The sequence below is a fragment of the Delphinapterus leucas genome, chromosome 12 (genome assembly GCF_059928025.1).
Source record: "Delphinapterus leucas isolate spDelLeu-1000000601 "Yukka" chromosome 12, BTC_Dleu_Yukka2, whole genome shotgun sequence".
Taxonomy (NCBI): domain Eukaryota; kingdom Metazoa; phylum Chordata; class Mammalia; order Artiodactyla; family Monodontidae; genus Delphinapterus; species Delphinapterus leucas.
Window position 1 is genome coordinate 58,484,554 of NC_143140.1, and position 26,273 is coordinate 58,510,826.

General features: G+C 35.5%; 1 protein-coding gene across 1 annotated transcript in view; it reads right to left on the reverse strand.

Annotated features, from left to right (window-relative positions):
* The window catches only part of TRDN (triadin), a 313,614-nt gene that overhangs the window by 119,370 nt on the left and 167,971 nt on the right, over positions 1 to 26,273 (reverse strand). Inside the window, exons 13-18 of the mRNA XM_089921672.1 lie at positions 23,864 to 23,917; positions 17,396 to 17,425; positions 7,930 to 7,959; positions 7,188 to 7,205; positions 3,961 to 3,993; positions 3,820 to 3,846 (exon numbers count right to left, since the gene is read on the reverse strand). Of these exons, the coding sequence (XP_089777798.1) occupies positions 3,820 to 3,846; positions 3,961 to 3,993; positions 7,188 to 7,205; positions 7,930 to 7,959; positions 17,396 to 17,425; positions 23,864 to 23,917 (192 nt within the window). The remainder of the gene's footprint in view (positions 1 to 3,819; positions 3,847 to 3,960; positions 3,994 to 7,187; positions 7,206 to 7,929; positions 7,960 to 17,395; positions 17,426 to 23,863; positions 23,918 to 26,273) is intronic.

The window sequence follows — 26,273 nt, forward strand, 5'->3', positions numbered from 1 at the left end:
CAAACCCACAGCAAGACATCATTCTCAATGGTGAAAAACTGAAAGCGTTTCCTCTAAGATCAGGAGCAAGACAAGGTTGCCCACTCTCACCACTATTATTCAACATAGTTTTGGAAGTCCTAGCCACGGCAATCAGAGAAGAAAAAGAAATAAAAGGAATACAAATTGGAAAAGAAGTAAAACTGTCACTGTTTGCAGATGACATGATACAATAGGTAGATAATCCTAAGGATGCCATCAGAAAACTACTAGAGCTAAGCAATGAATTTGGTAACATTGCAGGATAAAAAATTAATGCACAGAAATCTCTTGCATTCCTATACACTAACAATGAAAGATCAGAAAGAGAAATTAAGGAAACAATCCCATTCACCACTGCAAGAAAAAGAATAAAATACCTAGGAATAAACCTACCTAAGGAGGTAAAAGACCTGTACTCAGGAAACTATAAGACAGTGATGAAAGAAATCAAAGATGACACAAACAGATGGAGAGATATACCATATTATTGGATTGGGAGAATCAATATTGTGAAAATGACTATACTACCCAAAGCAATCTACAGATTCAATGCAATCCCTATCAAATTACCAATGGCATTTTTTACGGAACTAGAACAAATCATCTTAAAATTTGTATGGAGACACAAAGACCCCGAATAGCCAAAGCAATCTTGAGAAAGAAAAACGGGGCTGGAGGAATCAGACTCCCTGACTTCATACTATACTACAAAGCTACAGTAATCAAGACAATATGGTACTGGCACAAAAACAGAAATATAGATCAATGGAACAGGATAGAAAGCCCAACGATAAACTCACACACCTATGGTCAACTAATCTATGACGAAGGAGGCAAGGATATACAATGGAGAAAAGACAGTTTCTTCAATAAGTGGTGCTGGGAAAACTGGACAGCCACATGTAAAAGAATAAAATTAGAACACTCCCTAACACCATACACAAAAATAAACTCAAAATGGATTAAAGACCTAAATGGAAGACCAGACATTATAATAAAACCCTTAGAGGAAAACATAGGAGGAACACTCTTGGACATAAATCACAGCAAGATCTTTTTTGACCCACCTCTTAGAGTAATGGAAATAAAAACAAAACTAAACAAATGGGACCTAATGAAACAAATGGGACCTAATGAAACTTATAGTTTCCTTTTGCACAGCAAAGGAAACTATAAACAAGACAAAAAGACAACCCTCAGAATGGTAGAAAATATTTGCAAACAAATCAGTGGACAAAGGGTTAATCTCCAAAATATATAAATAGCTCATGCAACTCAATATTAAAAAAACAAAAACAACCCAATCAAAAAATGGGTAGAAGACCTAAATAGACATTTCTCCAAAGAAGACATACAGATGGCCAAGAGGCATATGAAAAGTTGCTCAACATCACTAATTATTAGAGAAATGCAAATCAAAACTACAATGAGGTATCACCTCACACCGGTTAGAATAGGCATCATAAGAAAATCTACAAACAATAAATGCTGGAGGGGGTGTGGAGAAATGGGAACCTTCTTGCACTGTTGGTGGGAATGTAAATTGATACAGCCACTATGGAGAACAGTACGGAGGTTCCTTAAAAAACTAAAATTAGAATTACCATATGACCTAGCAATCCCACTACTGGGCATATACCCAGAGAAAACCACAATTCAAAAAGACACATGCACCCCAATGCTCATTGCAGCTCTATTTACAATAGCCAGGTCATGGAAGCAACCTAAATGCCCATCAACAGATGAATGGATAAAGAAGATGTGGTACATATATACAAAGAAGTATTACTCAACCATAAAAAGGAATGAAATTGGGTCCTTTGTAGAGATGTGGATGGACCTAGAGACTGTCATATAGAGTGAAGTAAGTCAAAGAGAAAAACAAATATCATATATTAACGCATATATGTGGAATCTAGAAAAATGGTACAGATGAACCAGTTTTCAAGGCAGAAACAGAGACACTGATGTAGAGAACAGACGTATGAACAGCAAGGGGGGAAAGTGGAAGGGGGCGGTGGATGGGATGAATTTGGAGATTGAGACCGACATATATACACTAATATGTATAAAATGGATAACTAATAAGAACATGCTGTATAGCACAGGGAACTCTACTTTGCTGTAGAGTAGAAACTAACACAACATTGTAAAACAACAATACCACAATAAAGAAAGTTTTTTTAATAAAAATAAAATCATTTAACCAAAAAAACAAAAAAAACCTCTTAAAACTGATTAGACCCATAGTCATTCTTTATGTCTCCCCATGTTTATACGTTTCTCTGATGTATGTTCTATTTCAGCTTTCTGCGTAGGTACATAAGTGAGAATATGTGTTATGGCCCAGTTATGGGAATGTTACCCCCAAACACATAATCTGTTCTCTGTTCTCTGTAAGGTAGACAAAAACATTCATTCCTTCCCAAAGGTAAGTAATATCAATGTTAATGTGAAGTGTGAAATGTGTGATTATTTCATATTGTAAATTATTTAAAAGTCATTCATATTTATATTTTTTAAATATGATTATCCTATTTGATATTTCTCTTTTCATCCACTCAAACATTTTCAAGTTCCTAAAATGTTCCTGACATTATGATAGGCACTCTTGGATAAAGATATAAAAAACAATCTTCATATTCTAATTTCTGACTGTTTAAAGTGGAAAAAAGAAAAGGTAATATGATTATAAGAGTAGGTTAAGTGTTTTTATATAGAAAAGAAAATGATGCTATGGGAACTAGCTGGAGAAATTCCTAAATGGATTTGGGTTTTCTGAGGAAGTTTTACAAACCTGGAAGAAGAATAAGAAATGTGGTTTCGAATCTGCAGTTTGCTGTGGTCTGTGACAGGGGTGGGAGTATGGTTGAGCTAGATTTGCATGGTTGTTTACACAATATTGTAATTGCTATTTTAATGTATTGCCAATGTAAATGCTATTTCCATTTAAATATAATATGGGAGGGGTGACTAATGGACATTATATGAGGTTATGACAGCTTACACACACACACACACACACACACACACACAATCAGTAAAGTTCCTTGAGCAGGAGTTGCATTTATTTTCATTTGAAACAACAAATAGGGCAAGTTAAATGCCAGAAACGTTTAAGAAAATCATTTGGTATCTACACCTACTGCATTCTTAGTTTCTGTCTGTTTGTATATGTGTTTTTCTGCTTGTCTGATTGTCAGTTCACTTTTTTCCCCTCATTCGAATGTAAATTGACTGAAGACAAAATCTACTTCTACTCTCATTGCAACTCCCCTGAGTACTAAAGATGTGTCATTAAATAACATTTTGAATAGAGAGAGAATATTTGCTGGAATTGAATAGTTCATATTTTCAAAACAAAGCAATGTCAGATGCACTTATAACAGAAAGGGTTTTGTTTTTATTTTTGTTTTCTACCCTAAACTGTAAAATAGTGCTTCTCAAACAGTGCTTTGACTAATGCACTGGGGATCTTAGGAAGTTGCAGATGCTGATTCAGTAGATCTGGGGTGGGACCAGAGACTCTGTATTTCTAACAACCTCTCAGGTGCTCCTAATGCTGCTGGTTCACAGAACACACATTGAGTTGCAAGAGTGTAATGTACTATTTGGCCTCCATTTTCTAACATGGCATTGGTGTTAACTGTATGACAAGAACTTGGAAAGAAGACATCTCATAAGATGGAAGGGTTTCCTGTCCTTTCCAGTCATGGCCCTTACCCCCGTCTAAGGGTACATCATTAATAAACCTTGGACATCAGGTAGAAAGACCCCAGCAACCCCAGTCTGACTCACCTGAATGTTCCTTCTTTGGTGACTTTGCTGTATCAAACAAGAAAAGAAAAAAATTCAACATTTTATACCATTTGATCACATTTCATTATTCAATTGCAAGTTTATATCTTGAAATTAAGATAGAGGAATTTTAAAAGTTACCTGGTTCTACATGTTTTTCTTTCTTTTCCTGTTCTGAAACATATTAGTTTTGTTATTATTATTATTCCAATTTTATGTGTCACAACTTAATTGTCCTAACACAAAGAAACATATATGTCTAGTGCTGTATTGCACCAATAAGAGCTGCCATGAAAAGGCTAATATCCGACGTGTATTTAAAAAGAGTTTTTCCAATCTTCCTCTGTTTTCCCTCACAGAACAGCAATAAAAATTATTCTGGATATTAGAGGAATTAAAATTTTTCATGGATAATAAACTAGAAAGATAAAGTAGGGTCTGTAAAGGATAGAAAAAATTTTAATTTCCTTTCTTACTAGATCAACATGAAATAAATTTGGGATAAAAAGTAAGCATAAAGGATAATTATTACAGGTGTTTTAAAATAATTCTCAGATAAGGGTGAACAGATTTCCTCTGGACTTTCTCTTCTAAGGTGAAATTTTCTTATATTGAAAAGGTATTTGTTTAGCTAAGACAAAGTCTTTGCTGAGGCAGATTTACGATGCTAAAAATAGACTAAGAATTTTCAGGGGGAAGCAAAACACACTTCCCTTGTTTTTAGGACAAGTGCTCCTTACAGAGTATTTTTCAGATAGTGTTCCTTTTTAAGAACCCACTTTTGCCAATGTTATATGAGATGAAAATCATTCTGGCCTCAAAATTAAGCTGACATTTGTATTATAATAAGCACTAATTTTATATGAAGTGTAGGTACTAATTTTATACGAAGTGCTATTTTCTACATTTCTATTCTTACTTATTTTGCCTTGACAAGCAAAATTTGACAAGCTTGTCAAATTAATTTAAATGATTTTCAAGAAATACTTTAACAAAGACACATTATTATCTGATTTTTTAAAGAAAAATAAAGAGATTTCTTCAAGTTTCATTTAATGAATATATTTTGGAGACTAGAAGATGTTTATGCTGAAAGAATTCTAAGAACTATATTTTAGAAACATAGAGTGTATCGAATTTCCTATGGTTATCTCATCAGTCTCTCAAGTGTACAATTTTGTTTACCACGCTTGTACTTGTGAAGGTATAACGAGCAATTTATTCACTCCCAAGATAGCAGGCAGGCAATAAAACAAATAAAACGAATGGCTTGACCAAGTGTTACAAGTCAAAGGGAAGAAGCATACGTGACTTAGCTAAAATTAAACACAGGTAAGAACATTAAAAACTGTCTGGAAAACATGGAGTAATTAAATGCATTGCTTAATTTATTGCTGAACTGAACCACCAATTATCAAAACATTTCTAAGAAATTTGTGAAGTAATAACAATCAAAAAAAATACTGGAAGTAGCTTTGGGTATGCATCAAAATCAATTACCAAATATCTGTGAGATTTCAAAGTTAAAATAAGGGTCTTCCAATCATATCAGAAAGTAATTGTATAAGCAGAAAAATACCCATGCTAATTTGGGATGATGTGCAAGAAAAGGCTGTCAAGTCCATTTATTATATGGGATAATTCAAGATGTAATTATTGAATTATCTTAATAAATACAAATTAATTCATGCTTATATCTACAGGGACTGCCAAATCATACTTATAATTGATTTTTTTATTTGGAAAAAATTATAGCTCACTAGAGTTAGCAAAAATATATACAGGAAGAGTACATGTATACATAAATACATGTACTCTTCTCCCTGTTTTCCCTACCATGATTTTAGACTGCAAAAAAAAAACAAAAACACAAAAACAACCAACTTTTAAGTTGTGGTAACTAGAAAAGAAAAAGCAAAATAAAAATATAGGGTTGGAGATGTATAATTGAATAAAGCAATCTTAAAGTAAAAACAACAACAACTGAATCCAGCAAATTCAAAGATGCAACAATAACAACAAAAGCAGGTCCAGATGATAAACTAGAGCAAATAAGTTAATTTGAAAAGAATTAGTAGTTGTTCAGAGGAAAATTCTTTTTCTTGTACTTATTACTGCCCAAGTCAATCCACAGAACTTCCCAAGGAGGGAAGCAGTTGGAATGTTAAATGAATGCCTGGGAAGGCATGTTTATTTATTAAATATACCAATACTCTGAAGATTGTCAAGGAGCTGCAGTGTGTCCGTGGGAAATTTTAAATCATATAGACTGTAATAAAGCAAGGACCTTAAGGTTACATATATATTATTTAAATACCATTTTTCAAATCTCCAGTTGTCCTCCATTTCCCTGCTGGTACAATGGTTTATAGAGTGGTTTCTGTATCAGTGTGCCAGTGCCCATCAGCAGCTGTGCACACACATAAATCTGGTATCGAAATACCACATAGTTCTCTATAGACAGATTGCTCCCCTTGGCTGAGTTGTAGTGTAACTTCATGATTCTCTCCATAGGACATTTTAGAGCACTTTTATGACATAAAAGGTCAAATGTCCTGACCTTTGCAGGACCAAAACGCATGTAAATCTTTTTTTTTAATTGGTATATATTTTAAAACATGTTTTAAATTTCACTAGGATTTTTTAAAGCTCTGCATACCTGAAAATGGAATGATTATTAATGGTTAATTGAATAAGATTAAGTTGACATTATTTGTTTCTGTTTGTTTTTCTTCAGAGAAGAGTATACATTTGCAAAAGACGCAACCTCAAAGCATCAAGCTTTACTGAATCATTAGCAAGCAAGCTTTAATAATGTGTTATAGCAACAGTGGATGCTGCCTAAGTTATGCATCCCAAGCAATGCAGTTTCACAGAGCTCATAGTGTTTGTAGGGAAAAAGGACACTGTTATGGACAAAATGTCATATATCATGTGAACATGCCAAACTATTTATGGATTACAAGAACAAAGAAAACAGAAAAAAGATGGTAAAACTAACCTGAAAAAGAACTTCTGTTCTATATTCTAGCTACAGAACTAACCAGATTACAGAGACTAAATTTCCACTAACATAATACAGTTTTGGTTAATGGAATTAAGTTATATTTTTTGGTTAAGACTGTAGACAATATTATTAGACGATTGCATGAATTTGAAAAAGGACTCTAAGGAAGAGTGCCATGCTTTTCAGTCCACTCTGATCGCCCCCTCCCCAGGTTGTATATTCTTTCATTCTGACAAAAAAAATAGAGTTCACATGCATAAAACATAGAAAAGGGAGATTCAAAATCGCAAGTCTAGGTATTTCAGCAGGACAATAGTAGCAGTAAATAGAAAAAATATATAATTTGCATGCCTTTCCTTACTTTTTCCCTTGGGTAGTTCTGTTGAAAGAAATATAAACAGAAAGCCATTGCTCATGAAACTTTCAAAGATAAAGTATACTCCCTCAACACATTGATTAGACTGTAATGTTTCCTACGCCTCCCCGCATTCTCTCCCCTTAAATTTCTCAGTGTTGCTCAGAGGTATTGCTGATTATCATAGGTGCTTCCATAAGTTAATTGTAAAACATTATTTGACAATGAACCTAGGGTTATACTGTTTAACTATTTAAAATGATTTATATCTTGTAGTCTTCTTAAATGTATATGAACATATAAACACCCTGTACATGTAAACCCTTATGAACAAATACAAAAGACACAGGTATACCTGCCACATGATTTATGATTTTATTCAAGACTTAAAGGAACTACTCAGTTCCATCGATGCTGGTATATCCAAGATTAATTGAATTTATGCTTTTTAGCAAAGAAATGCTGGTTACTGAACATCGTTCAATTTCTTGTCCAGCAAACATTTCTTTGAAAATAATTACTGTGAAAGGTAAACATAGGCAGTATTTATTTTTATTACTGCCAAATATTTCTCATAGCATTATTGTCAGGAAAGATTTGACTCTCTCTCTTTTTCTTTCTTTCTCAATATTTCTCTCTCTCTTTTTTATCCCATATTTAGTTTTTTCTTTTGTGTGACTCCTTTAAAAAGGAATGCTGCTTGGGGGTTCATTAAATATAAGACAGAAAAAGGAAATATTCCCAATACCTTCTGCAGTTGTTCTTGTTTTCTTGGAATCTGAAAATACAAATATAAATTACTGACAAAGCAGATAAGAAAAATCAACAACTGATAAGCTCACAACAAAATGTCCGTACACTCTGAAATCATTTTCAATGAAATGGATTGATTGCATGTTGTACTTCTAGAATATGGGGCTTAAAGCTAAATTATTCTGTTTTTGAGAGGAGGAGTATTAGATTAAGGCAAGAAGTGAGAAACTTTTGATGTATAAAATATAGAAAAAATACAAAGGAAAATATCCACATCTAATTTGCATAGAAATTACATTGTGTCTATAGCAGCTAATGACCTTTTAATAAAATGTCAAACTGGGCAGATATACTGCCTGTTTCTATAGAGATGGGTTGGAATCCATGAATTTAGTTGTCAATTTCTTCATTTGTTCAATCTATAGCAATCCTGGTGAAATGTATTGTACTCTCCTTGAATAATTGATGCATTTCCAGTACAAACATTAACTTATTCATATTGTAATGAAAAAGAAACAGGTGATGATGGCTCATGCGTTACTGACGAACATATCATTTATTTAGTAACTGCTATGTAGTAACACGCATTCAGTGGTCAAAAGCCATCTATTCAATTTTTAGTCTTTTGGGTGTTCAGCCTATATCTGAGAAATTTATTATTTCCAGTATTTTTATACCATGAAACTCTCTGTTCCTATCACTTGAAATTAAAAACAACTGTTTTTTTAACTTGTTTATTTTAGAATGGAGGCATCTTAAATTTTTGCTTAGAATATTTCATTCTGTATATTCTGTTTTCTTTCTTTTACCTCTTCTGTAACTTAGTTTTGAAATTATCTGAATATTACTGAAATTAGAATCAAAATAATGAACTATGAATTTATGCTTGCAAAACATAAACTGTTCTCTGGCTGACAATTATATGGCTTAGAACCTAGAGCAATAGATATTCACTAACAATTTGGAAGTTAATGAATCTGTGTGCCTTATAGTGATGTAGATGGATCATGATTATAGTTCCACAATGAAGTAATGGACCTAAAATGTTTGAAGATGACAGTGAGTAGGAGACTGTTCACAAAAGGCAGTTAGATGGTCAACTGAATTGTTTTATGAGAAAACGATAATCAGTAACAGTAACAGTGTGGTGAAAGTAATAACCTACTTCCACAGAAGTAGAAGCTGAAAACACATTTTAGGAGAGCAACTTGGGGAAAAACATCTAGAAAGTCATTAAAATGAGCATACTTTTTGACACAGTAGTTCAACTTCCAGATTTCCAAGGAGAAACATGCAAAATTGTCATAAGAAAATCTTATACGAAGATGCTTTGTGACATTGTTTTATACCTCTAAATAAGGGGAATATTAACCAGTACCCTCCGTACAGTAGGGGAACTGTTCATGGGATTCACAGTATATCCACATAATAGAAAAACATAGTCATTAAAATGATGTTTTGCGACGTCTTCTTTCTGAATTTCTATTTTTTCTGTAATTGGGTTTTGTTTCACGTTTAAGAGAAAAAACAAACCTTATTTTTTAAAATAATATATCCTTGAAACGGAACACTTATTGAGTAAACATTTACTAAACACTATTATGTCCAGCATGCCTTAGTAAAAAGAATTTTTGACTAAATTTTTCTTAATACCTGCCACCTCACCCCAAAAACCCAATCTTTTTCTTGCTATTCATTTTCTCATCAGGAACTGTAATGAAGTGGACCAAATTCATGATCTAAAACAAATGTGCTTTGCAAGCAATTTCTCATTTGTTTCCTTGATGAGTAATTATCCTAATTAGGTAAGCAGGTAATTCAAATATTAGAAAAATATTATATAAAACAATTCCGTATAAGAATGTGATAAATGCCATTGATCATCTTACTCATATGTCTAGCTATTTAGTAATAATATGCAGTGGCCACTCTTTTGGAGATACAGATTCTCCTACCACAACAGATGAAAGTCTGAAGTGGATAGTTCAATGGCTAGCAAGACTTATCAATTAGTTTGGCTGCAGTATACTGGGATAGGATTTCTGCCTGTCCAAGAGGTTCTGTGATCCTTGTTGAGCAATCTTTTGAGCCCAGAGTACAGTCAATATGCAAAACACAGATATATTATGGTGGGCACCTACAGTTGAAATACAACTGAAGGTAACGCTTGGGAAGAATGTTTGAACAGACAGAGGCTAAAATGTGGCATATTAGGACAAGATTATTTCCAGCCCCCCTATTTTTCAACTAGATGCTGGCATGGAGTAGGGGCAAAAAGCTTAATACAATATATGTAAGTCTGGAATGCCTGTTGTTTTTAATCTGTTTTTCTTTTCCCTGGTAATAAGAATTGATAAATATTGTATTAGATATCCATTGTTCTGTAATAAAAGAATAAAAGTAATATGAAGTCCAGGGTCAGGTAAAGTACATCACTTACTGAGATAAAGAAAAGTATTTCATAAAATAGAAATGTAAAAAAATAAGTCATGATCTAATCAAGCAGGTCTTTAAAGTTCAATATATTTGCTGTAAGAACTGGGAGCTGTAGTGAAATGTACTTAAAATGTCATCATAATTTCACGTCTTTTGGTTAGGAGTCAACAGAGTAGCAGACTTACACAAGTAAATACCTGAGAAACCAAAATATATAATGCTTAAAATTGAAAGATCACATACTGACCCTAAAGAGCTATTAGTCCCAGCACTTAATACTCATGCTATTAAACTTCGTTATGTGCTCCCAGCACTCTGCTGAAATGGCTTAAAAATATTATAAAGGCTTACTTGGTGAATATACCTCCCTAAAGGCCATCTGCCCAATAATCTGAACAACAGTCTTCTATTAAGAACATCGAGACCCACAGCAGCTGATTGAAAAGCAGTGATGTGTTTGCAATCTGTTCAATTCATCACTCACTCAACTTTAGCGATGTATCAGGTATGGTCTACTATGTTCATGAATGATGCCAGAGGAAAATGAAATACCAATTCATATTGAAGGGAAAAATTAACTCTCTGATAGTCTAATAAATCAGGTAATGAAGTATGCCATGTATGTGTGTGTGTGTGTGTGTGTGTGTGTGTGTGACTTGCCAATTGGCATCCTTATTCAATTACAACAGAAACTTTGCATTGTTTTTCAGCATGATTCCTCTTCAGATCTCAATGATGAATTCCTAGAACTTAGGACTAATTCTCACATGCATTCAACTCTACTTGGCCTTGCCCTAGTTACAGTAAATAATAAATCTCATCTGGCTAGTTCTCAATGGAGCTGTATCCTTCAGAAGATAACCTGTGCTGAAAAACCCACAGGCTTGAGGACTTCCCTGGTGGTGCAGTGGTTAAGAATCCACCTGCCAATGCAGGGGACATGCGTTCAATCCCTGGTCCGGGAAGATGCCACATGCCACAGAGCAACTAAGCCCATGCACCACAACTACTGAACCTGAGCTCTAGAGCCCGTGAGCCACAACTACTGAAGGCCACGTGCCTAGAGCCCGTGCTCCACAACAAGAGAAGCCACCGCAATGAGAAACCCATGCAAGGCAATGTAGAGTAGGCCCCGCTCGCCGCAACTAGAGAAAGCCCGGGTGCAGGAACGAAGACCCAATGCAGCCAAATATAAATAAATAAAATAAATAAGTTTATTAAAAAAAAAAACCCCACAGGCTTTCCAACCCCTAGGATTTCATCAACGAAGCTGAGGTTAGTTGAATGAGATCTACCTAGATCTGCTAGTGTAACTCAAGTAGCAGCTAACGATCATATACACTTAAGATAAAATTGTTAGTAATTGACTATAAATTCCCAGACCTAAACAGCTCACTATAACACAACTCCCAATTTGAAAAAAGAATCGTTTCTTGCCTGGGATATGAAAATTTGAGTGCCTACTCTTACTTCTTGTGGCTATAATATTTATCTTAAGAGTCCTAGATATTACTGATTCATTCACAGAATAAATATTTGTTGAGCAATGTACAAACTAAGGAAATGTGTTAATTCCTGTAGGGGATAAAAGTGAATTAGACATGATCCCTTTAGTCAAAAGTCTTAAAGTCAAGTAGAATAGAAGGAAAATGATGCAAGTAATATGAAGTACAAGGGGCATGAAATAAACAATACTAAGGAAGTACACAAAAACTCTGAAGGGAGATTATAAATGAAAGAGAAATTTTTTTTTTTTTTTTTTTGCAGTACGCGGGCCTCTCACTGTTGTGGCCTCTCCTGTTGCTGAGCACAGGCTCTGGACGCCCAGGCTCAGCGGCCATGGTTCATGGGCCCAGCCGCTCCGTGGCATGTGGGATTCCCCCGGACCAGGGCACGAACCCGTGTCCCCTGCATCGGCAGGCGAACTCTCAACCACTGAGCCACCAGGGAAGCCCCGAGAAAAAATATTTAATTGGGAGGTTCAGACAGACATCCTAGAACAGTGGTCCCCAACCTTTTTGGCACCAGGGACGGGTTTTGTGGAAGACAATTTTTCCATGGACGAGGTGGGTGGGGGATGGCTCAGGCGGTAATGCAAGTAATGGGGAGCGGTGGGGAGCAATGGGGAGCGGCAGATAAAGCTTCCCTCGCTCGCTCGCTGCTCACCTCCTGCTGTGCGGTCTGGTTCCCCGGGGGGTTGGGGACCCTTGTCCTAGAGGGAGGAGAATTTATCTTGAGCCCTAAGAACACTGAGTATTCATAGAAGGAAAAGGAAAGGGTAAGATCTATTATGATAATAGCAGGGACAATGGCTAGACAGCACATTGTATCTGTAAAATTGAAAGTGACTTAGTATGGATGAAACACATAATATATAAAGGAAGAAACTGGGTGGGAGAGTAGGGTACAGGTTCCACCACGGTGCCCTGGTGGATTTGCACTAGCCATATATGCCATTCAGGCAAAGATCTGAACCACAGCTAATTCTGAGTCTGGCAGGATGTCTTGTGATCCTTCAAGAACGTAGGGGATGGGAGGCCTATGAGGACTTTCTATGAGGTCATCTTCCACATGCCTCTCTGTCTCTCCTGGAGGTTGTCATAAGACAACTTCTCATCACCTCCTGGGTTCTCCTGCCTAGAACCCTTTGAGAACAGACCTGGAGACCAGATTTGAGTCCTCAGCAAAAAGCTGTCCCTAACTTGTGCTGAATTATCTGGTGTGTTGAATTTTTGGTGTGTGGGACAAGGACAATGAAGAGCTGGCACCTTCAGATACCCTTGCTTTTGCTGGCCATGAAAGTAATAAACTGTCTCACTCTCAAAAGAGATCATTGTATTTTTACTGGTGGAATTTGTCAGTCCTTGGCTTTGACTTTGCCTTGATACGTGCTTGACAGGAGGTCAGGAAACACTCTGTGGGGACTTAAGTTACAGGTTAAGGCTTGTAGACTATGTTCTGTGGTCAGTGTGGTGCCACTGACTATTTTAAATAGGTAATGACATAAAGTGTTTCATGAAGTCAGTTCAGTATTTTGGAAGAAAATATTTAGGGAAAACATTACAGGCAGAATGATTATTTAGGTCAGAGATACTCAAACGTTTTTATCTCAGGACTCCTATAAAAATCTTAACAATTGTAAAGGACCCCAAACAGCTTTTATTCTATCTACAACATTTATAATTTTAAAAAATAAAGCTGATAGTATTTTTAAATATATAAATATATATTTATTAATTTAAAAATTTAAAACCTGTTACCTGTTACCATAAATATACTTTTTATGACAAATATATTTTCCAATACCAAAAAAATGATGAGATGAAGGACTTTGTTTTACACTTTTGTGAATCTCCTTAATGTCTGGCAAAGATAGTTGGATTCGCATATCTCCTTAAGCATTCATTCTGTTGCAATATCACACACTGTGTAGCTTCTGGAAAACTCTAGTGCACACTCATAAGAGAATGAGAGTGAGAAGGAAATGATAAATCCATATTTTTGTCAATATAGTTTTGATCTTGCAGAACCACTGAAAAGGCCTCAGGTACTTCCAGTAGTCCTTGACCACATCTTGAGAACCTCTGATTTTCAAGACCGTTTCCCTGGTTCACGCAAAAGGTTAGTAAGACCAACATGAGGTCACAAATGAGGATGTGAGGTCGCAACTGAAGGAATGGAGGCTGTGAGTGAAGATTAGCTTTTCTAATTACTTTAGGATGGATTAGACAAGAGAGTTTAGTCAAATTAAAAATTCTGGAGGACTAAATTTTAGTGGCAAAGGAAACACAGGAGTCAAAGTTTACACTACAGTTTGAGTCCTGGTGTCTGCAAAGAGAATGGAATGACTCTATAAGAAGAAATAAAGGAAAAAGCATATGTTTATAAAGAAAAATATAATTTGATTAGGACTTTGACTTTGGGAACCTGATGGACAGTAGGAACGTGTGTTAATAAATCACAAGGAAGGTGTCTGTCGAGGGAGAAAGAGTGGCAACTTCAGTAGAAAAAGTCTTGTCACAGAAGGACCTCAGCTGAACATTTATTCAGAAACGTTACTCTACTTAGGCTAAGATATGCTTGCTCTGACACCAAAACTGCTAACAACAGTGAACTTGATGGGCAAAGCTCAATGGAGCCAAGGGTCTCCCTTGCTAAGTTTTGTGAAAGAGATTTGATGAGATATGCTGTAATAAGATCTTAATATGAACAGCAAATCTTCAGAGTTCACTAATGCAAGAAGCTCTTTGTGGCCTGATGCCTGCTTATCATAAAGAAGTTCATATGCACTTTTATTTCTGTGTTTTAAAATTCACCACAAAAACTTCTCAAGAGCATTCTAATTAAATCCCTGAAACCCCCCTTATTCTCTTTTTTTTCAGGAAAGTTGTCAACCTTTAGTATCTTTGACTATATCCAAAAAGGTTGAACGTGAATAAACTGTGTGTAAAATAAAATACTGAAAATCCAAATTGTATGCCACCTGATGATTTGTATTAAACTTGCCTCATTTGAGGAAAAATGTGCTTCCTGCCTCTACGGAAAAGATTTCTATAATCTTTACTGAGATCATTGAAAATAAGAAACAAGAGCCAAGAAGCTTAAGTCCATATACCTCCTCTGCTTTGCTTAACAGAAGATACAGAGAGGGAAATACGAACTCGTGAAATGTAAAATCAAGCCACTGCCTAGAATAGCTGGCCATTAAGCCTATTCTCCTGCTATACATTGAGAGCAATGAAAATTACGCTGAATAGTTTTTATGTTAAATATCATCATCTTACCAATTTAAAAAGTTTTCCAGGGCTTCCCTGGTGGCGCAGTGGTTGAGAGTCCGCCTGCCGATGCAGGGGACACGGGTTCGTGACCCGGTCCGGGAAGATCCCACATGGCGCGGAGTGGCTGGGCCCGTGAGCCATGGCCGCTGAGCCTGCACGTCCGGAGCCTGTGCTCCGCAACGGGAGAAGCCACAACAGTGAGAGGCCCGCGTACCGCAAAAAAAAAAAAAGTTTTCCAAACAAGAGATGAGAGATAATCCATAAAACCCTTTGGAAATGACAATTTAATAATAATGATGATGATAGTGATGGTAATATTAAGAAATAGTCAGGAGTATATGTTTTATATATTTCACAGCTGGTCACGTACACTGGATTACTTGAGTCTCCAAGGGCAAAGCTCTGCTTGGGCTCCCCAGGCTCTTCCAAAAATTGTCCATCGCATGTGGACAATTTTTCAGAAAAGTGAAAAAAGCCACATAATTCAGGAAAAACAGAACCAATCATAGCAATGAGGGGAAAGAAACACGTATAAAGCTTATAGCTGTGAATTGTAATTTGACTACTGTTTCATATACCCAGAAGTCTTCTAATACTTTGGTTTGAATGCCAATGAGTGGAAAAATAACTGTTCATATTACCCCTTTACCTAAATCAAATGGTAAATTGTTCTTTATTCAGAAGAAGGAAGGATGGAGGGAAGATAAACATCTTTGAGCACTTACTATCTGTCAAAAGCTGTATCAGGAACTTACTATCTCTTTTTTCTTATAAGGTCTCTGTATACACACCACAAGGTTGATCATATAAATGATATAATTTCCAAAATGCACTGAAATATTTGCTATGTGTATATGGGGAATTAATACTGATTTCTATGCCTTTATAATAAACACAGTGATATGTATTAGTTGACTTTTATGATACTATGTTTTTCTCTCCTAGGTAAGTAATAACCAACTAAAATATTTTCTCCTTCTCAGATCTATTGACTCTTAGATTCTTGTTTAACAGAAGCAGAATGTGACTCCCAAGCTATCAGGACTATGTAAAATTCTGATGATACTAAATATAAAATATAACACTTGTTTTCTTATTTTTTCTCAGATCATATGAACACTAATTTAGAATAAAATTGTCATTTTCAAAGTCATAAGTGATTGCTTATATCTACATGCCATTTTTACTGAGAAAATAAGCCTAGATTAATAAACAGTAGTGATAGCTAGAGACCCTATCTAAGAGTAGTCAGGCTGTGCATTAGAAACATCTCTAAATAGAGTCACAGTGACTTAGAAGGCCTTAACATTCCCATCAACTTGAATAAAGTTTAGACAGTTTTCTTCTTGACTATAGGCCCCTGACCACCCTTTTAGCAGAGCATTTACTTTAGAAAACTTGCAGTTGTAAATTCTTTCTCTGTCCCTTTGAAACATAAATCTTCTACAACCAGAAATATCTTTCTCAAGATCTGCAAGACATCACTTTGAAACATAATCATCAAAGGAGATAGCAGTCCTATATCCCAGTCTCTGTGGAAGGGTAGGAGCCTAATTTCATAGGAAATTAAAAAACCCAGATGGCCTCATCACATTGACCAGCTCCCACCCCAAACCCATCAACATCCTCCAGTGCTTTTCTACGAGCTCACACCAGAACTTTAAAACTCTCATTATTGTTTCAGCGGAGTTGAGTTCAATTTCTCCTATTGTAAACAGACTTGACCCCTATCGCAATAGTCTTGAATAAAGTCTCTCTTGCCTGTATAAGTCCATCAGGTGCAGTCTCTTTTTGACAGCAGGGAATAAATGACTCCGTATCAAGACATCCTGACAAAGGGAGGTGGAGTGCAAGTGATGGACTATGATTTATTTTCAACATAATAGAACAAAATAACATCAGTTGCTTGTCAGTGTCAGAGATATAAGTAGTCAATATGAGAAAATTGGTCTGTATTTTATGTATTTTTGAAATTCGATAAAATTGCTAATGAAATAGGGGGCCCGGGATTTTGAGAGGTTGTGTTTTACCCCCTGTATATTGAGAAATATTAGATTAAAATTACTTTTTAAAAAAGCAGTTCACCCTTTAGTGTGAAGTGATGTTCTAGAAAAAACACATTCACACAAAATGTATGCACATAATAGACCCAAAGTAAACACAGACAAGCTGGCAGTCAAAATTCAACTCTGATTATTGGTAAATTGTTCACACAAAAAGCACAGTGGAACTTTGCATAAAACATACCTTCCTTCTTTTCATCTTTTTTAGTTGTTGCTGAAATAAGGGAAAGAAAATAGTGTTAAAACATATTAAATAGCCATTCCTCAGAAAACTGAGAATATGAGGATGTAGTGCATATATTCATAAACTTAGCGGTTATCAATGCACAAATTAATTCATCCAAATCTGAAATAAGAGAATAAATTGAAAATATTATTTCATATAAAGTTTTTCTTTTAATTCAGATATAAACATAAAACCAATAAAGGAGAATACAAATATATTGTTACACAGACAAGAAGTTAAAATAATAAGTATGTGTTTAGCATAATTACATTTTAGGTTTGTAACTGTTATATCTGACCAAACCACAATTACTTCTAAAATAAAAGGAATAGATCTACGCAAAAAATAGAGTCCATAAATTATCTGTGCCTAGTTACCGAAGAATTATATACCAGTTTATTTTACGTAGTTACAATAACAGTGTATAAAATGTATCATTTCAGAAAGTTAATGAAAATCCCACCCTCCTTTTAGCAAATGTATATCATCATTTACATAGAGAAAAGGCACGGCACACTTTAATTACCTTTGAATTCTGACTTCCTCTGTGGTGGAATTCATCTAATCCTAGATCATGAGTCTAAACTAGGATCCAAGTTGTAGTTTATGTGTGTTACTGGAAGGGAGCATTTGGGGGAGGCTCAGTCATCTTGGAATTGTTCCAAGCAAACCTAGGCTGTCTTAAGCCACATTAACTGAATCAGAAGTCATGTACATCCCTTAAGGTAATTCCTCCTGTGTGGATTAGAATTTGGGGGACCACTTTCAACCAACATCCAGGACTACATTGGATCTATATTCTGTTCTACAATTGCCAAAACACTTTAATGTACATCCTCTCTTTGGACTTCATAACAACCTTTTAAGAAAGGCATCCCAGAGCAAGAAACTAAGCCTTAGAGACATCAAATGATTTACACATGTTCACATAGTGAGCAAGAAGCAGAATTGGATATAAAAATCAGGAACAAAAGACTGAAAAGGAATATATTTAAATTTATTATTTTAATGTATTACAGGCCTTTTAAAATCCGTTTTCTAAATGTTATTAATATACCATTACTTTCAGAGTAAAAAAGTAAATTTCCAAGTAAATTTACTCTACTTTGTCACATTTGTTTCTTTCTAATGGAGTTTTAATTAATAGCATACAAAATGTAAAGAGGATTTATATCTATAATGTTTTTAAGTTAAGAAATTTGCCTATTCCAGTGATATAGTGAGGAGGGTAATAAAGATAACTAAAATGAATTAAAGGATATGGACACTGTTGGACAGATTTCGAAGCCACCAGGCATTATTTCAGCAACCCTTTGAGTTTGACTCAATAGACTTATTTGTAGTTACTTCTTTGCTTTACAAGTAAGAATTTCCTTCAAGAAGCATCATAATTTTCAAAATCACCCACCATGTATACATTTGATTCTGGAATTCACTTGAAATTCCGCATTTCACCTGGAGCTTGTAGAATAAGGACAAGAATTGAAATGGTGCTGTCCTTTCAGATGTTGCAAAAGAGGATTTTACTTTGTTTTTCTATGGGAGATTATCTCCACGATATCTCCCATAACTTAAGTCATAACCTCTCTCAAGTTGGGTCAAAGGGTGAAGGTAGAGGGCTCTTTCAATAAAAACAAAATAAAATGACACAAAATCACAAATTAAAAATTGCTGTGGTCCTTCCCAGGGTCCTGGGAGGGTCTCTGGCAAGGGAGTGGCCCTGGTCCCTAACTTCATCAGTTGAGCAATAAACCAGCTCTTTCTCAGGGGCAACCAAGGCCAGAATGAAGACTGAGAACATGAACACACTTTGAAGAACCATCATCTCTTATGAATTCCACAGAGAAGAAAAGCTCTGAAACAAATTTCTCAAAGAAGTGGCAAAATCTTTTGCAGCTACTTTGAATTTTTTTGACTCCTAAATAATCCAAGAAGAATGATGTGCACAAGTGCACGTGGGTGTGCAGGTAGGTGGGTATTACACACTTTCCTCTTCCCCATTCTAACATTCTTAAATAATTTCAGCCCTTAACTTTACAGTAAGAGAGAAAAGAGCTGAACTAAGGAGTTTGACTTATTCCTTCATAACTTGACACTGGCTTTGCTTCTTGCCCTGTATCCCTTGAAGGTTGGTGGGTTTTACTCGCTGTCATCTGGAAACCATGTGATCTGTCAAGCTGGATTCTGGCCCAGAAGTTAATCAAAACCAGGGTTTCAGGGTCCAACTGTTTCCATAATGGTTTTGTAACTTTTGTTTATGTGTCCCACTGCTGGCACTCAGTTCAGCTCACCTGACTCTAATCTATTTAACTGGATTACAATGGCTGGATGACTGATTTACTGAGTGGGAGTGATTCTTAACTATATAGCTCTTGTTTTTCACATTGTAATGAGACTGTAATGAACCCTGAAATCTCCACCAAAAAACTATTAGAACTAATAAATCAGTTTAGTAAAGTTGCAGGATACAGGATTAATATACAGAAATCTGTTGCTTTTCTATGCACGAATAATGAACTATCAGAAAGAGAAAGCAAGAAAACAATCCTGTTTAAAATTGCATCAAAAAGAATAAAACACCTAGGAATAAGCTTAACCAAGGAGGTGAAAGACCTATACTCTGAAAACTATAAAACACTGATAAAGCAATATGAAAATGATACAAAGAAATGGAAAGATACCCCACGTTCTTGAACTGGTAAAATTAATATTGTAAAAATGTCCATACTACACAAAGCAATATACAGATTTGATGCAAACCCTATCAAAATACCAATGACATTTTTTATAGAACTAGAACAAATAATCCTAAAATTTATATGGAACCAGAAAAGACCCCGAATTTCCAAAGCAATCTTGAGACTGCAATGGCTAATATTTTAGTTATTTTGTTCTTTTTGTTCTCTAATAGATGGGATACTTTTATGTTTGCTTTGAGGCCAAAAGGAAAAAAAATACACCAAAATACACTAACACAGATGCATATAGACCCATCTTTTTTTTAAATGAGAAATAAGTTTACTGTTTAAGCCACCCATGATATTCTGTTATAGCAGCCCAAACTAAGATAACATGTGAATCTACAATTATCTCAGTAGTTGAAAGGAAATAGAAATACCATTTTCCTGGCTCAGTGTACTGTCCCCCTTTCCAAATGTACACCCACCCACCTACAGGACTCCACAGGCACATCCCTAGATTTATGCACAGAGTAAGATCCAATACCCTGGTACATCATGAGAGATAAGTGGCAGCACCACACCAGAGCATCAACTGCAGTATCTTGAGATGGGGATTTAGGAAATATTTGATGTAGACCCATCTTTTAAGGCGAGTTCCATTATGGTTCCTGTCCTCACTCGAGCATTTCATTCTCAACAGGTGTCTTCCTAGCTGTTACAACTAACTGATTAAAAAATGATTCCTGGGCTTCCCTGGTGGCGCAGTGGTTGAGAGTCCGCCTGCCGGTGCAGGGGACACGGGTTCGTCCCCCGGTCCGGGAAGATCCCACATGCCGCGGAGCGGCTAGGCACGTGAGCCATGGCCGCTGAGCCTGCGCGTCCGGAGCCTGTGCTCCGCAACGGGAGAGGCCACAGCAGTGAGAGGCCCGCGTACCGGAAAAAAAAAAAAAAAGATTCCTTATTTCTCTCCTTCCTTTCCCCATTTTGGTCTATATTCCATTCCTGCACCACAACTTATTGTGTAATATCTATTAACTAGATTGATATCCCATCTAAGTTCTAACTGGCTACAGAAAAATCATTGCCTGGATAACATTCCGTCTGCTTGACATAAACCTGCCCAAAAGTGAATCCTCTTCTTTTCCCTTAAGCTCATTCCTTCCCCTGGGACTTATCACTATAACAATTATAATGATCCTATTCACCAACACTCGAAAGCTCAGTACCATTTTTATTTTTTCTTTGTTTCATCTGTATAGTTTATCAAATATTATGTCTTCAAAATGTTCACCTTACTTGCATTTCTCTAAAGTCATCTGCGCCATCCTAGTTGAGGTTATTGTCTCATGGCTTGATGATGACAACAACCTTTCATAATTATCGCTCTTTATATCTACTTAAGTCATCCACTTACTAGCAATGCTTTTTTTCTTCCAGTTTATTTTTTAGTCATGCTACAAACTCAAGTCACCCCTCATCCATGAAGAATCCCTCTTACTGAAAATCACTTTGTCTTAATTCTTTGGCATTTATTATCTCTACAATTCAATTCAGCACTACAAGATATTCAATTTGTGTTGTTACTTAAATTTCTCATATCTCCAAACTGTAATCTCCTGTAGTATAAAGACATTTGTCATTGTCTTCTCAGTGCCTCCAAACTCTTTGTTAAAATAATTTTTTAAGTACTTCCAAAAAAGAATGCTATAACTTAATTATAATTAATATGTACATATATACATAATTTATATAAAACTAGGGTTTAAATAGTTCCTTTGTTATAAAAGTAAAAAAAATAAATGAAGAGATATACTCTAACTTTTACCCCACTATAAACATCACTGTCAATTTTGTCACTGTATCTATCAAAATTATCAGTCTCTGCTATAGCAGTATTGCCATTGTGTTTAAGCTGTCTCCACATGGAGTACTTGCAAATATTAATTACTTCTATGCATAATTTAATTATGCAGCTGTGGTGTTATAAAACCTGTCTACGAAAGGTCTACTGAGTATGTGCACAACACAAGTGACATTTATCCCTGTTTGGTGTGTCCCTGCTTTGATGTGTCATTACAATTTAAATTGTGAACATATATATATATAGCCCCTAACTCTTGCCTTGTACACTGTTCTCAATCAGCACTTTCATCTAATCTCATAAAAGGATAGTTTTACAAGTCTTCGAAACTCTACCTGATTATTCACTCAACAATAAATGCTTTATTCGGAAAGCATTAAGTTCTGAGTCTGCCTAATCCAATGTACTTGGAATGTAAAAGCCCATGGCCCCAAGCTCAAATCTGAAGCAGATTTCCAAATACCTCTTCAATTCTCTCCCCTGAACTCCTCTAATAGGAGGCTGAAGTAACACTAAGTGCCTGCCTCGAGTCATAGTTCCACACCTACCATGACCTTCAGAAGCCTCAGTTAAAACAGACTGTGCCAGGCTATTGTGTTTTTTTATGAGAACATATATGCATTAACTGCAATAATTCTTGAACTAGGTAGTCATTCACTTAAGGAATCCGCTCTGAGCTGCATTTTCATGAATAGAAAACACAAAAGTGATGATAATATTTGCCCTGCTTTTCTACCTCCCATAATATTAATGACATTCCTGATGAGAACTCTTCTAAAGAAGAATCAGTTTTGTTGATCAACCCAATGATCAAATGAAAACTAAAACCTTGTGTCATAGTTCTTAACCATTCTAGCACATATACTTTATAAACAACATGATTGGGTCAAATGACTAGTCAACCCATTTTACCAATATTTACTAGGATGATTCTGTATGTCGTTGGGTCCAGGATTAAATGTAACAGAAAATTTTGGATCAGATGGAATCATGTCATGTGCTCAGCAGACTTCTCAAAGTCTGCTACAAGGGGCTTCTGCACAGAAACAAATGTACCACCACCTAAATGCATCTCCTTTATTGGTCAATGCTGTATAATGTGGCAAAGGAGAAAAAATAAAGATTTTCTCCAGTAAATATTTTCCTTTTTCTTTCCTAAGAGTGTTCTATAAAGTGGAAAATGGAGTTAGAGTAGCTTTCTCAAAGGATGTGACTTCAGGTAATAGTTTAAAAATAACATTACAGGAAAATTATTTTAAAGAAGTACTTTTCCCAAATTGATGATTTAAAGAATCAACATACTTTCTAAAGTTCTCTTAAACAAAACCACTTTTGATGTCCCAGAGATATTAGTGAGTGATAAAACAAATTTTCTCAGATGGCTCATAAAAGCTAGGATGATTACTTTGTAGTCATATCTGGTTTTTGCAGTCTCGATATACAGATGAAGTAGTATTAATTTAATAACATTCTGACTGAATTTTCTAGTATGGCACAAATTTAAATGCATAACTAAAAACATTGGAAATTTTATATATTTGTGTATCTATATCTGTCCATCATATTATCTTCTATGTATCAATTAATTTATGGTTTATTTTTGGATGTACAAGTAAAAGCTCAATGACAAACCTGGAGTCGAGATACGAATTCTTGGGTCATTCAGTGTCTCCTCTGCAAATGTGGCATTACTCTCAGTTGCACTTTCTCCAATTACTAAATAAATTCTTGAAATGTGCATCTTCATGCAACAACAAAATGTTTTCTATAATAACCCAGCAGATGGTGCTATTCTGCAATAAACAGCTTTGGCTATTGTCAATAAAGTGCTACTATAAGTTTTTTTTAAAAAGCAATAGAATTTTTAAGTGTTTTGTTGCCTACCTTGTGCTGCAACTTTTATTGTTCCTTGTTTGGCTTCTGGGACTTTGCCAGGATCTTATAAAAAAAAAAGAGACATAAATAAATTACCATGAAGTACTATTTCAGAAGGATATATAACAACAAAAAAAGGAAAAATTATAAAAACACTGCCCTTGGCACTCAGAATTTTTGTTAAGGAATGAACACAATTATTAGGAGAACCACTGAGAATTAGGCTTACCGAGACAGAAATAAAGTAACTGAACCAAATAAAATCATAAAATAAAGTTTCCCAAAACTATTTTGCTTCACTGTTAACTGACCATGGAATACTTTGCATTCATTAAGCACCTGAATTTGATTTTTAAAAATTATTTATTTATTTATTTTTGGCTGCATTGGGCCTTTGTTGCTGCACGTGGGCTTTCTCTACTTGGGGTGACCAGGGGCTACTCTTCATTGCGATGTTTGGGCTTCTCATTGCGGTGGCTTCTCTTGTTACTGAGCACGGGCTCTAGGTGTGCAGGCTTCAGTAGTTGTGGCAGGTGGGCTCAGTAGTTGTGGCTTGCAGGCTCTAGAGTGCAGGCTCAGGAGTTGTGGCGCATGGGCTTAGATGCTCTGTGGCATGTGGGATCTTCCTGGACCAGGGCTCAAACCCCTGTCCCCTGCATTGGCAGGCAGATTCTCAACCACTGCACCACCAAGGAAGCCCTTAGCACCTGAATTTGAAAATCTCAGAATTCTTTGTATATTATTTCTGTATGATTAGCCCTTTGAAATGCATGGAGCATTAAGACATAAATAAAGTGGCTCACTGAAGGTCACTGAGTAACTAATAAGAGAACAAAGCCCAGAACAACCAAATTCCAGGATAAGCTTTTGACCTAAAATGTCATTCCCTACCCTGCTGTGGTGCCCATCAACTATAACCATGGCCCTGGACAACAATATGTGTTGTGAGAGTATGAGCAAGTTTCATTTTGAATCTTTCTTCCCTCTTGTCTTAGGGGGGTTGTGTTGGCTTTTTTTTTTTTCTTTGTTCAGAATGTTCTCTTCAAAGAAACGGGGTACCAAAAAAACCTCACTTATACCATAGACATTTAAATATATTATTTGATTAATTAGCATGAAAATAAAGGAGAAATAAAGATTTTTAAAGCAATGGATCATTTCACATTTCACTAAATAATTGTTCATGATTGTCTTTACTAAGTTTTCAATAACTGAATTATCATTTAACAACATGGGAAGGAAGATTTGCTCATTTGTTTTAGGTATTAATCTTTATTTGCTCATTTATCACATATTTATTTAGGACCTATTATTTGTATGTACTAAGCTAGGTGTAAATGTAGTAGTTGATACACATATATATTATAATCTTTCATTTAATTATCATCAAATGTTCATTACAGGTTAATATTATAATCCTAGTTAGAATTACAAAATAACAAAATTGCATCAGAATAACTTGGCCAAGAATCATAAGCAAAGAATCAATGTTTCATTGGCCAAACACCAGAGGTTTAATTTCTAATTCATGCTTTACCTCTTGTTGGTGAGATAATTATTCATTTGTATTATAATCATGATATAAAAATAGTAATTTTTCATTCTGTTTTTGTATAAAAGAAATATTATTTATCCACATATATGGTTTACTTTATTACTAAATTTATTTCTTAAGACAAAATATCTTTTGTCAAAATTAAATTGAGTCCATTCTAACTATGATCTTTTTATTATTAATTTCTTTTATTCCTGGAGGAACATGCAACTATCATATTAGTGCTACCTTTGTCACATCTAGAATAGTTGGTCTCAAATCAGAATTAATCAAGATTTACACATAGATAGTGAATTCTAACTAACATATTTCTAAGTATTACTCTACCCTATAACTAGCATTTAGTGGGTACTTAATAAATAATTGGTGAATGAAAAGGTGGATGAAAGGATACAAGAATACATAGGAAAGATCATCAAAAGTACCCTAAACTGCCTAGGTGTTTTACTACTTAAAGATCTCAACATATCAGAGAACTGTAGAGTAGTTCTGATTAAAAAAAAAAAAAAAATTAAAAATAGCTGTCAGTAAAGTACCTTAGCATTTTTATACTCAAATTTCCCTCTATCTTTTCCTTTTTTTTTTTTTTTTAATGTCTTCTTAGACCACTGATTTTTTTTTTTCTTTGCGGTACGCGGGCCTCTCACTGCTGTGGCTTCTCCCATTGCGGAGCACAGGCTCCAGACGCACAGGCTCAGCGGCCATGGCTCAAGGGCCTAGCCGCTCCGTGACATGTGGGATCTTCCCGGATCCGGGCACGAACCCGTGTCCCCTGCATCGGCAGGCGGACTCTCAACCACTGCGCCACCAGGGAATCCCTAGACCACTGATTCTAAATGAGTTCTCCATGCCTACGATTCTGTT